Raw genomic sequence first — 15,630 nt, 5'->3', positions numbered from 1 at the left:
ACAATGAGGTCATATGTCTTACTAATGGTCACATGTAAATATACAAAAAAAGACTTGTGTATGTCTCCAGTCTGATTTGTTGAGTAAATGAGGGCGTATTAATTTGTATGTCAAAGTGGGTCAGCGGAATAAAATCCCTCTTCATCTTACTCCAGAGCTGCTCAGCTTCATCGTTTCATACGTGGCAGATTCTTTTGCTGAAGTTACATGAAGCACTTTCTTTTTTACACTAACATAGAATAAAATGACTTATTATTAGTACGACAAAGCTGCTCAGACATGTTGCTGGTACTTTATCGAGTGGCCGGTGTGTCAGCTGATATGTGGAGGGACTGGTGACAAAAGTTTGTACATTTAACAAGAAATAAATGAGCTCCTGATATTTGACCCGAGCAGAAAAAAGTGCTTGTGAATTTTGGAAAAATGTACCCAAAAAGAAATAAAAGTTCACCATGACTTTTAATGACTGTATGAGACATTGAAGTAACTTCATAAGCTATATCAATATGTTGTGAAGTCTTTTTTCTTTCTGACTGGTCAAAATGAATGCAATCAGTAATACTGTGCTTCAACAGTTTCATAAATTAAAGCAAATAACTTACTGTGATGTGGCCAGGACTCGAATATTATGAATATTATGTACATTATATTATATATAACATATATGGGGATATCCTGCAGAGAGAGCTGGCCTTTAGGATTTAAATGAGAGGGGGATAAGTTGTGATAAAGACAGTAGGGATAATACAAATATATATTTGTACTGTTGTAACATCTTAACAAAAACTAACAATTCAAATAAACACATGCTGGCACAGTACTCTTAACTCTTATTGTGAAGGGGAAGAGACTCCATAGCTTACACGTTCTTTATGTTGGTAACATTTTAATCATGATATCTTTTCAACAGCAGCAGCAGCAGAATATTTTAGTATTTCAAAATCACACCTTGAAAAAGAAGGAGGGCGTCAGTGAGCAGCTACAATGCATTTGACCACGAGTCTGGTTTTTAACAAAAGAAAGACAGAGGGATGGAAACAGATCATCCACAAACAGATGCTCCTGCAAACTCTCATCTCGGCCAGCACGTTGTTGTAATGGTATTTATTGTGCCTCTGTTTTGTGTGCTCCGAGCACCAGTACCATTAAAAAAAGACAAGTCCAGCTTGCTTCAGCACGTCCACAGTACGTCGAGCCAAACCTCTCCTCTGGAGCTGAGTGTGGACGGGTCTCCTCATCTGGCTGGGTGCTGATCATCCTTAGAAAAGAATACAGTCCTGACTGTGCCTTTATATATATATACTCATGTATTTGACTGTTTTATGAGAAAATACATTACTGCTTTATTTATTTTTTTAAGGAAATATAATAATTAACTCGAAAATAGCAATAACGTGGAGTAGACTTTAGTGTTTTTACAGTTTGTGTCATGGTTTAAGCACTTTACAAATATTTCCGTATTTCCTCGTTCTTCACTGAACCCAATCTGTCGTTTTTCTCATCTAAAAACGACAACACATCATGGAATACTACACAACTTGTATACAACTTGACGAGAGTGGAGTGTGATGTTCGGTACTGAGTTTACATGTGTCTATTGACATATATAATATGTGGTGGAAATCCTAAGCTGTTGAGTCCTGTTGTCATTCCACCCTCCGCTCTTCCTCCCTGCATTTCATGGGGATGAAGTGAGATGCTATGTGCTTCCTCCTCGTCTTCTTCCCCCGCATCGGCCGTCCCTTCTGAGACAGAGCTATGAACATTTCTTTGCCGTTTTTTGTCCACTTGGCCGAGGAGTAAGCGTTGAAGTAGTTTTCTAGGAAGACCTCTTTGAAGTTGCACTTTTCATTGTAGGTTTCCTGTCAGGGAAAGATATAAAAGCTTTAGTAATAATACAATCTGCAGCATTTGTCTTTATTCTCATCAGTGCTTGGTCTGGGGCAAATGTTTTGTTCCATTTCTGCGTTGATCACTTCTGCCATTAAGGTTGTGTTTTTACCCCATGTGCATTTGTGTGTTGGGTTGTTATTGGACAGATTTCCACAAATCTTGGTGGAAGGATGCAGGAAAGAACTCGTTAAATCTAGAGAGATCTATATGAGAAAAACCAGGGACCTATATAACGCTAATATCTATAAAAAGGTGAAATGTGGCGGTGATCCGGATAATGATTGAGATTTTTGTGACCCGAAATATGTATTTTTAGGTGAGGTGACCTTTATTCAGCACAACAGTGTGCAGAACGTTTCTGTGTAGGCATGTATCTAATCTCAATATGCAATATGGTGCTTAAGTGGCCTTGGCGTAGATGTGTGTTCCTTCTACTTGACTGTGTTGTGTATGGTTCTTCTGACTGAGGTCAGACGTTACCTCTCCTTGCAGCACTCCAGCCTTGGTCATACAAATATAGAGCTGACTCTTCACACCTTTGATGGCCAGGACGCCCCCTTCAGACACGGTCCTGATCTCCAGGATACCTGCCAGACAGTCGGGAGAGTGAGACGTATTACAGAGCAGATAAGACCTGTCATCAACGTCCAGCGCTCAACATTCATCATCATTAACAAGCGGGGAAGGAGGTTCCTGTGGTTAATCAGGCTGTGGCCGCTCTGGCTTCATTCAAGCTTTCGTTAACTGGCCTGGGTGGCCGTTACACGAACCACAACCTATGGTCGTGGCACATATGGGAGACAGATTAGGCCTCGCTCTCCTGGGATTGAGAAAACTACCTCCTTGCCTGAGCTTTGCACGCTACACTTAAGGGCTGCTCTTCAAATACGTGGGAGAGTAGAAACACTTATCCTCAATTTTGGTTTCGTGACTATCTACCAGGAGACTATATGGGGAATTAGGTTCACGTCTCCGGAGTAGAAAGGTCTGAGATTCACCATATTTGCGATTGGTGTTTAGCTTCCTTTAAAACTAAAGGAGCTAATAATGCAACTTACAGACAGAGAAACAGATTACTGATCATAAGTCCACGGAAAAAAAAATGAAAGGCCTGTCTCACCCTAGAAAAAGGCTCTGAAATGTGCAATTTACTGTTCAATCATAAAACTTTCTTGACCTGCAAAACCTGTAATCACAGGGCTTCGGAGTACAACACAGAAATATGCAGCCCAAGGTTCCAAGTCACAGACTTATAAATAACAGCTCGAGCCTCGGCGTTAATTTTTACACATCGCAGAGGCTCCTCGGTTTGGCAGGCGGAGATAAAAGGGGGAGAAGACTATTAGAGCTTTTCAGACTGACATTGAGCATGCTGCATTTTTAGCATCTGCTAGATCACAAACAGATGGCGCTCTCCCAATCTTGGAATGTTGTTCGTGCTGTGCTTGCACTCGATATTTGACTTAATATCGCCGTCCGCTTACGAGGATTTGAAGTGAAGTTAAAATGAATACATCTAAAGCTGGGCCCGGACCCCCCCCCCCCCCCCCCCCCTTCTTCTCATATAGTAACATTTTGATTCATCGCATGTCTCAAGCTGGGATTTCATTATAGCTCCGTCTCTTTTAGCACTTAGGCTTTGCTATTCCTATAGTATTACATGTAGCAGCAACATTTGTTTGGTCTGCTGTGGGAAGATGGAAACACATTTCCACTGTTGACATCGTGGACGGTCTCCAGCTTTCCTCAGCTTGAACAGATTTGTCGTCACTCGCTGGTCCAGCCCCCGGACGATAGAACTAACGCGGGGGTAATCCCCGGTTCTGCTTTTTCCTGAACAGAGTTAGAATCCGGTTTGTTTTCATTACAGGGACCTTACAGACAGACTTCCAGGAGTGAGGTTCCAATGTGCAATTTGAGATGAACATCTTCTGCTTCGTGCTAATTGGCTCACAGAGGTGACATGTGATGCAAATCTTATTGTAAATACTTGTATCTACCCAACGAATATACGAATAAGAGATTTTCTGTCTCTCAGTTATTTGTATTTGGCTCTACCTGACACCAGGTCTGTCAAACACTGACCTGAGGCACAGTGGAAACTCCCACTCTCTAACTTTTAGTATTAAAGAGTCTGTGATTTCCAGTTATCATGAGTTTAAACCAGTGTGATTAGAAGTGGTTCATCTGCTCTTTGCTGTGGTTTTTATTCAACCTTTGTGAATAAAGTAAGTAAATCTATGTTATCTTATACTTAACTTGGTTTTTGTATTCCTTCAAAGGTTTATCACTACTATTGAAAAGTTGAAAAGACATTTGAGTTCTTTATGCATTCCAGTTACAAAAGCTTCAAAGAATAAAAGGTTTTTATGCCAAAACAGCCCGATTAAATATAATAAAGTTAGTAAAAACTTGTTTTGTGGTGCGAGGGATGAGCTCAAATTAAGTCTTTATTCTTGCAGTGAAATGAATGAAGCAACAAGTTTCTCATTAAACTTTCTTTTTCTTGTTTTGCTGTCTCATCATGCAATCACCTTTTCCTGACTCCCCCGCTCACTCCCCCCTGAAAAGCACCAATCACTGATTTATTACACGTATATCGGCCCCACGCTGGCTTCTTCAAAGGATCGCTGCTTTAGTTTGCGTGAGGTTTGAGCGTGCGATCGTCGGCCGCATAAGTGGGTGTATCAATTTTTCTGTTCTTTGATTGCCAGTTGTTGCACAAGCATCTTTTCCATGAGGCATCTCTCGCTCTCTCTGTCAAGCCAACATTCCAGCCGCAGCCGTACTGTCAGACCAGAGGAAATGATAACTGCGTAAAACATCCTCACAATCACAGAGACTTCCAGTGGCATCTAAGAAAAAAAGTTGGTTCTAAAGTGAACATTTGAACAAAAAATAGTTTTTAAACATATTTAACCTGGCCCATGAATAAAAGGAACCATTCTGTAGTAAACCAGCATGTATTTTTTTTTTTTACAGTTTTTACAGTGCAGTGTCACAAACATCACAAATCAGGTGGTGAGAGTTGGCTTTTCATATTTTTCTCGATCTCGACACTGTAGGTTTACGGGAGAGTTAATAGAGCTGAACCAACGTGAGAGTGCCAGTGTGAGTCCGAGGTCACGGAGCCCTGGGACCCGTGAGGTTTCCACCATCCTGCGGTTTACTCCATCACAGCCTGTGTTTACATCGTGTTATGGTTTAAAAAGCCAAAAACCCCACCTGCTTCATTTTACCTCTGGCACTTTGGCTGCTCTAACGCAGACACTTGGTCCATTAACACTGTGATTACACTGTGGAGGACTGTGGACAATAACACCTCCCACGTGCTTCTGTCACCCTGACAGGCCAAAGTTTTTTTTTTTTTACTGGTTCAGTGGAAAGATTTCACAGCTCATCTCTATGAAGCCCAATTAACAGCACTTTTAACTCCTACGGGAAATATCGTTAAATGTTTTTAATGCTAATAGAAAACACAGAATTAGACAATAAGAGCCATCCTTACTGTTGCAGTCGGTGGCATCTTGAGTCCCAGTGATGTTGCCCATGTCGTCGATTTTCAGGAACCACTGTGTGCGGCTGAACAGCTGACGGATGCGCACATCTCCCCCCTCCATGTAGTCGTAGTTCCTGGTGTGGCGCTCATGTTTGGAGCAGTTCATGATGGCAGCAAGTTGCTCTGGAGTGCAGTCACTGTAGACCACACGCACGCTGCCCAACAGGAAGATTGCATGCAAGTACAGTCCCGAGAACGGATTTTGAAGGTTCCATGTCAGCATCCATTTGCGCATTATAATACAATGCAGTGGGGATCAATGAACAACATACTGAAATGCGTGCTAGAGATCTGTGCACTGTCCCTCAGCCCAGCGAGCCCAGGTTGGTGACCCCGGGTGTTGTCACCTCCGGGTCCCTGTTTCCGCAGAGCCCCTGCCCCTGCTCCTGCTGGGAGCGTGAGACTATGATGGTGGGGGAGACTTTGTGAAGGTGGTCGGGGGAAGCTGGACGGCGGTCTGAAGAGGAAGGCGGTGGGGGACGGTGAGACGGTGCTTAGTCCTCAGTGACGGTGCACGTTGACTGCTCCATCCTCTTGAGACCATAGTCCGACAAGGGACGTCATAATCCAGCTCAGGAAAAGTTACACAAAATATCACTGTAAAAAGAAGAAACACGGAAGAAGTTTGATTATTGCGGCCAGAAGTTAGAAGTGAGGCATTGAAGTTAAAAGATTATTGCTAAAGCACCTTAAAAGTATAAAAGATTCTCTTGAATTCATTAAATTTCATTGTAGAGTTCCAAAAAACGTTCATACCACTTTCAAACAGCCTCTGGTTTTGTATTCGAATGAACATGTGTTTAAAGTCTTTGAGCCCTAAATCAAATATTTCTGTGGAGCTCTTTGACAGACTCCTTGACATGGAATATTAAAATCAATTTCCTCACAAGTCTACAAGTCTGCAAGCTCCTCTCTGTCAGTCCACGTGTACTTTCCAACACACAAACTATGCTGCTTCTTTAAAAAAAAACAAATGTGACTTACATGAGCTCCGCAGGATGACAGCAGTTGACCAGAGGTGTGTTCCCCTCCAGCAGGAGCTTTAATCTGAAGTGTCTGTAGTTCTGAAGCCTCAGTGGTAAACCAGGTCCAGTGATGCAGTAAAACTAAACAAGAGCTGGGAGCTTCTGTCAGTTCCCATGGATCTCTGCCTGATTCTGGCAGGCCGACTCTGTGCATCTTCCGCTGTCGCCGTGCACTCTGCTTAGATAAATGCCTCCCGCTGACCTCACTTGAGAGCAATTAGATCCCAGCCAGTCAGCTGTCCCTGGCCGAGAGGCAGTGGAGAAACACCCTCTGCCTGCTCCTCGCTGTCTCTCACCCACTGGACATGAGAGGGAGCTATAAACTCTCGGAATACCAGGCTCTCCTCGGTATGCACTCCTAAATACTTCAAGAACATTTGCATACGCACACACGCTCGCTCGTGCAGAACTCACTACGGCATCTCTTTCGTCTTTTTTTTTCTTTCCTGGAACAGTGTAGCACTCGAGCAGGTTCGTGATGTGCATGTTACAGATCCCCCCCGTGACTCACGTTCATTTAATTGGTGGTTAAGATAGTTGCTCTAATGACTCAGCTTTGAAGAATTCTTTCCCTATCATTTCAGATGTCACAATTAATTAGTGGTTTTACTTACTGCACTGAATCCGTGGTGAGGATTTATCGACCTGGGGTTAAAAAGAACTTCAAAGTCTCCCTTTACGTCTCATTCTTATAGTGTGTCACAGTGGGAAGTTATGGCTGACAGGCATCCATCCAAGAGGAGAAAAACAGAAGACGTAACTGCTCAAAGCTACTCATCTCCGTGTCAGGGGTCGTGCACTCTTTCGCTTTTCATGTTTGTATTTAACGTCCCTATTTACTATACCTGGCCTTTCCTTGGACTCGCCACTTCAAAAGTTTATATGGGCCCTAATGATATGCTCCCCCGGGGAGGTCAGGGCGGCAAGCCTGAGAGTGAGGGACTTCTGGCCGCAGCAGGTCTCCTTCTCGTCTCTGAACTGGGGGTCGTAAAGACCTGATCTATTAGGTGTCATTCTGGCCTGTTCGTCTGTCCCTTCTGCTACTTCAGAGACAGTTCACACTCTGGCCTTTTGGACGTCTAGGTCCAGGAAACAACACCTAATGCATCACTTCAGGCAGCCCCCATATTCGAAAATACCAGAGAACTAGACAATAAAATGATAGCAAGATCATTCCATTACATACTGTTGATGCAATACTGCATACTGGCAATAAAATGTAAGAGGTAGATTGCAGTTCATGAGAATTTTACAGCACCATCATCCATAAGCCTCCACCTTCTCATTGCAGTTTGGTTTGCGTGACCCGAGCCGCTCGGCTGTCAGGGGAGAGCAGCACCTGGTGCAGTCGCGCAAGGGAAATTGTTCCCGAGAGACGGGCCAGACAGAATGATTCCAAGACCCCCGTGAATTGGCCTCTATATAAATGAGTGACCTTGCCTGGAGTTGGGGAGCTGGGGCCCCCTCCGGCCGATGGGCCTGTAAGAGGAGCTCGCAGGTGAGTCCGAGGGGCCTGGTCATGCTCAAGGCAACGCAGGGTCTCCATGTGGTCTCACTTCCTGTTCAAAGTTTGGTGTAGTGCCATGCCAGCTGGCTGTGAGCACAGACTGCATATAGTAGTGTGGATTTAGAGTCTTCGAAGTAGTGATCGGGGGCTGCAGTCAAGAGGTCCCGTCCGTACACACACTCACCAAATCGCATTTCAGTCTCAGCTGTCAATCATGAGGTTTCAGCCCCTGTTTTTTTATAGCAATCAAAACTAATTGGAAGATGAGCAAACAAACATACAACTATGTGATAACAACGACTTTGAAATCTCACTAAGTTTTGAGAAAATATTAATTTGACGTCTACTTTGTCTTTTTACTTTGGTCCATGTCCCTTTAACCATTTACCAACATGGATGAGGTGGGATTTATGAGCAATACTGCTGCCAGCCACTAGGTGGCAATCAAGATACTTTGGCTTCACTTTAAGGGAGCTGTGGTGTCGTCCATCTTTATATCGCGCTGCATAAAGTATGAAAAACTGTTTCAAGGCTTCAGATTGTCAGATACAGTTTCCTCTAACGGACAACTGCAACTCAGGAATGAAAGCCTGACATAAATGCTGTCCTTTTCCAGATCTGCCCAAGGTGAGAGGTGTGAGGGGGTTTGGGAAGGTGACAAATCCCCTGGCTGAGTACTGCTGGGTTGTAGACTCATCCAGAGGACAGTACTGAACATACTGACTTCTGTCTATGTCTCTGAGCTCTGTGGGTGGTGTCCTGTAGAGAGTAAAGCCTGAGGAGCGAGGGGCTGCCTGCCGGAAGTCAATGATGCATGTAGGTCAAGAACTTTACCTATCGGCTGATCTCTGTCCCACATAAATGAGAAAATGTGTCTTCAGTTTTTCTTCAAGAGTAAGATTGAGTGTGAAATTAGAAGCTGAAGTATTTAAATCATTAGTCTTTCTATGTTTTGACCTTCAACATACCAAATATCTGGAGTCAAACACTAAGGCATCTGTAGCAACTCAGACTAGAACTGATGCTCCTTTATTTTTAAAGTTGAGGTCAAGTGATAAACTATATATCTCCCCATGGAGGCGTTTCTGACTCCAACAAGGTCCAGACCCAGAAAAACATGCTTGAAGGATTGCATATCACTTTTGGCTTGGATTCACCACAGAATCTCCTAAGAAGAGCTCGACAGGATGCTAGAGAGGGATGTTTGCGATTACTTCCCCAGCGGGACTTGTTCGCACTGTAAAGATGAAGGATGGACGGCGCTGCCACTCCATTACTTCCTCGCCAATAACTATCTGCAAGTATCACCGCTGCAATCTGCATCCTCTTCGTGGGGGGGACGGTTCACTTCCAGTACTGTCAGTCATCCACACGCTGACCATTTTTATAGCATTTGGCATGAGGGTGGGATGCTGTAAGAACTGCGATTTGCTTATGTATCGTCAGATTAGCAGTTTATCAACCCGTGAACCAAAAGCATCTTTGCAATAAATATTCATTTCACGCTTTGTGGAGTTTTTGAATCGTCCCAATTTCCCAGCTTAAAGACGACATCTGTGTCCTCACATGATGAGGAAAGGGAAGACGAGGAGTTTGTAGATTTGGCAGACGTCTAACCCTAACACCTAACCCTACAAATTTGATTAGGTTTTAGCCTCTGAAATGGATTAAGCGTCATTGTTACAAGAAGTTCCTTTCTTAACCCTTCACTGTAAAAGTAGTCCCTTGTGGTGCTTCTCTTACTGTTAAGGTATATTGCCATCAGAGCACTGATTTTAAACACAACACAATTAGAGACACTATTCTTTTGAGTTGTCTTTTGAGTCTCTGTGTTTGGTTCAGTACCCTGACCTAGGTTATGTTTTCACTGGCATTGTTTTTTTGTCAGATATTTTGCAACATTAGACCAAGAGCACTTGAACGGATTTTGACGAAACTTGGTAGAAGGATGCATCATGGATTAGGAAAGAACTTAATTCATGTAATTTGTGATGAAAATGATCAGGGCAATGATATCTATCAAAGTGTACAATTTGGTTCTGCTTGATTTAAAGGGACAGTTGGACCTTGGCGGAGGTATAACGCTCCTCTTTTTAGTTTTTAAACAAACTATTTAGTAGTACAACTGGTATTGATGGTGTGGTCATGGTGCACTGTTGTTGTGTAGTAAAAAGGACATTGTGGAGCATTGGCGTGCTACAATAAAAGCGTCACATAACGACGTCAAAGAACTTCTAGCATTCCTGGAAAATGAGACGTGAGAGCTGCATGTGTGTCCTCAGTTGACACATCGTGCTGGAATATATGTTTTCAGAAATGACTTGAAACTTGCGTGTTTGTGTGTGTGTGTGTGTGTGTGTGTGTGTGAGTGTGAATGTGTGGTCCAGGCATTACTCATGTTGCGAGGACCTACATCTGTTTTACACAATCACATATACGTGTTTTCCTTCTGGGAACAAAAAGCAAGTCCATAAAATGTACATCATTAAATGTTAGGGCATTTAAGGTCAGATTAAGGTTGAGGGTAGGGTTAGGGTTGCATGGTAACTCTGTGGTAAGTTTACTGGAAATCAGTGTAAGTCAATGTAATGTCCTCTCGAGTCATAGAGACATGACTGAGTGTGTGTGTGTGAGTGTGTGTGTGTGCAGGTAGTTTGCTTTTACAGCCTGAATTGCTGCCTACTGCAGTTCAACGATCAAAGGCCCAGCACTGTCTGGAGTTTTACAGTAGCATAGGAAGTGCAGTGGCCGTGAGGCAGGCTCATACTAGACCTGCGTGAGTGAGCCTCTTTAAATCTCAATGACTCTCTGCCCTCATCCCCGTCCGTCCGTCCCTGCTCCTCTGTTTATCTCCTTCTTCTCCCTCTCTTCTTCTCACTGTTATTTGCTGTTTTGACAAGCGGAGGTCAGTATCGAGAATCCCGCAAACCCCTTTTAATTGATTCCCATTGTTGGATGTCAGGTTTATGTTGCTGAAGCCAGTGGAGAGTCAGCGAGGGTTTGAGATGATTGCAGTGTAACACGCAAACATGCAAGCTCACAATGAACTCAAATCCCACTCGGGCTCTAAATTCAGACGAAGCCTCAGCTCCGGTCTCAGAGTCCTCCGTGTCTCCGCCTGCTCCGTCCAGCGTTAACGCTCAGGGACATGATCATACCCTGCTTTTTATGAAGTCTTTGGCCCAGATGATGTGTTACTCTTCAAACACGATTGTACTTTAACAAGTTTTCATTGTTATTACCAGAGAAAAACCTTCATTATGTTTATTTTTTTTGTGAATGAAATCCATCGCTGTCTGGTTTCCTCTTTCTGGGAGCTTGTTTCAATTAAAATGTTGTGATGCCGGTCGCACACACGCACACATGACGTGTGTGCGTGAGGAGAGGAGAGGCGGTGGACTAGTGGCAGAAACTTGGACTATGGGCAGAGAAGGTCTCTGGCTCGACTCCACGGAGAGACAACAAAAGACAAACCTGAATTGATCTGTCCAAAAATCCAAGAGGATTCTCCCTACCCTGTCTAGTGCCCCTGAGCAAGGCACCTTACTCCCCCAACATCTGCTCCCCGAGCGCCGTACATGGGTCGCTCACTGCTCTGTGTGTCCTGCACCAGATGGGTCAAAAGCTGAAGTTAAATTTCCCTACCTGCATGAGTGGTGCCTGTGCATGTCTGTGCATGTGTTTGGGACAAATAAATGCATCTTAATCTTAAACCCGCTCGCAACGAGCAGTTGTTCAACAAGTTGTTTCCAATCCCTCCTATTCAGGACAAAGCATCGCCGCAAGATTTATGACTCTGATGTAGGCCATCTCGTGAACCCCTCGGAGTGTGAGCACATGAATCCAGAATTTATGATAGTTTCCACTATTACTGCTGCGACATCTGCCTACACACAGCGTCTGCTCTCGACACTCTAAAAGCATTCCTGGAGGGGGAAGAGCCTCCGTGTCTGCGTGAGTGTGTGTCTGCTTGAGTGTGTGTTCCCAGTGTGTACTCCCGGTTTCCTCGTGATATGACTGCATTGTGCCGGGAGAATGGATTATATCTAAGGTCAGTCTATTCTTAGCTGCGTTTTAGACTGTTTGGGTTTAGCTTTTGCTTTCTAGATTCCACGATAATTGGGGATCTCTTGGGATAAACTTTATTTATAACACACACACACACACACACACACACACACGCACGCACGCACGCACGCACACACACAAACACACACACTAAAGCCAGATCAGTTCCAAAAGTTAAATGTGTGCAGTTCACTGGGAGCAGATCAGAAACGACTTGCTGTGCTTTTCCCGTCAGTGTCATTGTTCTCTCAATGAATTGCTTTCTAAATACATTAGTGTGACAGATTTAAATACTCTTTATTTGTTTGCTCTCTTACATGCTCTTTAACCGCAGACCCATTTTTTCTCTTTTAAACTGCTTCACACGGATTAGATGAGCACGAAAATGCATCTCACACACCAGTTAAATATCATCTCACCAAAACATCAGGTCTGGAGTGTTGAGGCTGTGCTCGCCATGTAAGGTAACGTACAAAGGAAATAGTGAAGCTTTGTCTGTGACAGCAGGCTTTTCAGTACACTGTCAACACTGCACGCATATACACAGGGTCTCTCTCTCTCTCTCTCTCTCTCTCTCTCTCTCTCTCTCTCTCTCTCTCTCTCTCTCTCTCTCTCTCTCTCTTTCTACCCCACACACACGTACACACGCAAACACACACACTTTGAAGTGTCTCTTCCTGGGTTCTGCTGACACACTGAGTGTTGGTGCAGTAAAGCGCGACACATGGTCAAGTTGTCTGCTGGTCTGAGGTCTGAGGTGTGCGAAGGTCGCTAATGTCCGTCAATAAATATTGTGGGCCAAACCACTTCCTGAGAGCAGCTCATCGTAATGAGGACATCAATATATTGGCCAGCACACACACTGCTCCAGATAAATAACCAAAAAACTAGAACCCATCTCTTTTTTATAGCTTGTGACGTAATAAATGATCAATAGTACATGAATAAATGAAATAATGCATTCAACAACATAACCTCTAAGACAGAGATTATAATTCTGTCATTACAATCATTCTAATGTTCTAATACATTCTATAAAATCTGTTATTCTGCAGCACAGATACTCACTGAAGTTACACATATACATAACTACTCAGCTGATTGTAAACCTCTCGTTTCCTTACATTCAATCAAGCTGCACCAAATTAACACTCATAGATTTTTAGTCCTCTAAATATGCCAGATTGTTTTCCCATCAATATCCATCAATTATTATCTGGGAAATTGGTATAAATGTTGAAAAAGGCCATATCTTGAAATGTTAAAGACAGGTTCCTCGATCCGCTCACTGAATCAGATTCGCAAAGAAATGAATTGGGTTCTCTCCTGAGCCGAACCACACTCTACCACCAAGTTTTGAGATAATCCGTCCAGTAGTTATTTGTGTAATGTTGTTAACAGGCAAACAAACGCAGATGAAAACATAACCTTCATGTAAAGGTACAGAGATCATACATAAAATGTCATATCTGGTTGCCATCCGTACACAACATCTAATTTCATTTTATTAGTTTTATTCTCTCAACACTTGATGACCATGGAATGTCAGTTAAGACCTGATGTTATTAAAAAAAAAATCTGAAATTCACCTGCAGCGCGTCACGGCGTAACGTTACCATGATAAATATATCAGTGAGTGAAAGTAAACTCCAGCTGTTTTCTATCTAACATGCGTTCATTTGTCGGTGGGCCCACTCGACGGTGTTGTAGGCAGTCGCGGTGCCTGAGGGCCGGCGTAATCGCTCCTGTTGGAAAATGTGCACCGGTGCTGTGCTTCGCCCTCGGGGGGGAAATATGCTGATCCCATCTAATGCAGGAACAGCTGTTAGGGATCACAGTCTTAACTGCTCACCATATCTGTTCATGTATCAGAAAAAGCGGAGCCTTACTTATGAAAACACGCTCTGCCTTACGGGCTTTGGAGGGGAAAGAGGTTCTAAAATAGGTCCTGTGAGTTTCTGACTCAGAAACAGTGGGTGGTTTGCACCCTGCAGATATGTCTCATTTGGTTTGTGTGTATAATTAATCACATTAATGCATAAGGTAAAGATCCCAGCTGTCCTCTGTGGTATAAATGAGTCGTTTTGTGGGATTTCACGTTTGTCTTTGGTTCACGCGTTCGATTTCTGCTCCATGTTGTATCAATAAGGGTCATGAAGTACATGTACACGTGAGCATCTGTCCACATACTTGTTTGTACTCAAAGACATCACTTTTGTGTAGATTGGGTTTCAGTGGGAAAGGTCACGTTGTGTATCCACAAGTCATTTCCACCACATCTCCCAACACAGAGTTCAGTGTAGACCTGAGGTTTTCACGGCTTTGCCCACAGGGAATATAGAAAAGTTGAGTTTTAAGTTTATTAGAGAACAGTAAATTGACTCTTCAATATTTCTCAAAACATTGCATCAAAAATTACATTTTATCAGGTTGCCATTGTCAACTAGGTGTTTCGGCCTTTTAATTAAGAGACCCCCCCTTTTCTCAGGAAGGCCCAACACAGGTTGGTCAGACCTGGGTGCATCTCCCTGTTCATCTTGGGGCCCAGTTGGGATCTTTCCTCCTGATCCAGAGCCATTGGCTGCAGCGTTCTGCAGAGTGGGATGGTCTGGCGCAGGGCTAGTCCATGGATCCCCAGATCTTCGAGGAACCTGACGTTGGATTTTGCAAGGAAATCCCTCAGCCAACCTCTCACTGGGCGAAATGCCTGCCAGCCATGTTGCTCTGCCTCAACTGCCATGTCTGCATACCGCAGCCTTTCCTCTCATTGGCTTTATCGACATTATCCTCCCAGGTTACTGCTTTCAATGACGATTTTCAACGAAGAATTGTAAAATTTTTAGATCTTTAGATTTTTTATTTGGTCCTTCAGGACACGAGCGCAAACAACAAAAGAGAGAAAACCCGGTGGACACAGAAAGACACCATATGTGAAGCCCGCCCTGACGTTTAACATGTTTTACTGCGTCTCATTGGAAACACGTGGAAACAGTGAACAACAGCACATCACGAGATGTCATTAATCAGACAGATTACGATGGGATATCAAACAAGTGTCTTACATTTATCTACCACCTAACATCTAAACATAAAAGCATATTAAACTTTTATAGGTCATGTGCTTCTCATATGAACAAATGCAAACCAGAAGATTCTCAGACCAGTAGTTGTTGGTGTTGTGTGTCCTTCACATCCACAACCCTCTCATGTCGGTCGGCTGTTGCAAGATCAAATGCAGAGAATGAACCCAACTGGATAAGTGGTGGTCGTGCAATTTTGACGCACACCTCAAAGTCTGGGTCGTAAATTCGTTTTTAGAATATCAAAATGATGCATCACCTGGAAATCTCTGCAATGTAGCTCATGTAATTTAGTTTATAATCTATTATTATTCATATTTTATCTTTAACATTAAGGCCTTTTACCATCTTTGCCTGTTCGAGCTCTGAATGTCTTTCCAGATGCGACAGCGCAGTGAGGAGATTCAAACCTGTGCATCTTACCTCAACTCGAGTTCAACACCAGCGTTTGGTGTGGTCCTCCTGAAGTGAAACAAATTGTTATGTGCAGATGAAAGA

The 15,630-nt window shown here is 43.4% G+C and overlaps 1 protein-coding gene across 1 annotated transcript; it reads right to left on the bottom strand.

Annotated features, from left to right (window-relative positions):
- Window positions 1-920: 920 nt before the first annotated feature.
- Window positions 921-6,756, bottom strand: fgf7 (fibroblast growth factor 7). The gene is made up of 4 exons (XM_053422827.1): window positions 6,437-6,756; window positions 5,402-6,049; window positions 2,374-2,480; window positions 921-1,862 (listed from the first exon to the last, which is right to left on the bottom strand). Exons 2-4 carry the CDS (start codon window positions 5,685-5,687, stop codon window positions 1,647-1,649), a joined length of 609 nt encoding a protein of 202 aa, XP_053278802.1. The 5' UTR covers window positions 5,688-6,049; window positions 6,437-6,756; the 3' UTR covers window positions 921-1,646.
- Between the last annotated feature and the right edge of the window lie 8,874 nt (window positions 6,757-15,630).

The sequence above is a fragment of the Pleuronectes platessa genome, chromosome 1, assembly GCF_947347685.1.
Source record: "Pleuronectes platessa chromosome 1, fPlePla1.1, whole genome shotgun sequence".
Classification (NCBI taxonomy): domain Eukaryota; kingdom Metazoa; phylum Chordata; class Actinopteri; order Pleuronectiformes; family Pleuronectidae; genus Pleuronectes; species Pleuronectes platessa.
The sequence above is the reverse complement of the archived record's forward strand: the minus strand, read 5'-3'. Positions and strand labels throughout refer to the sequence as shown.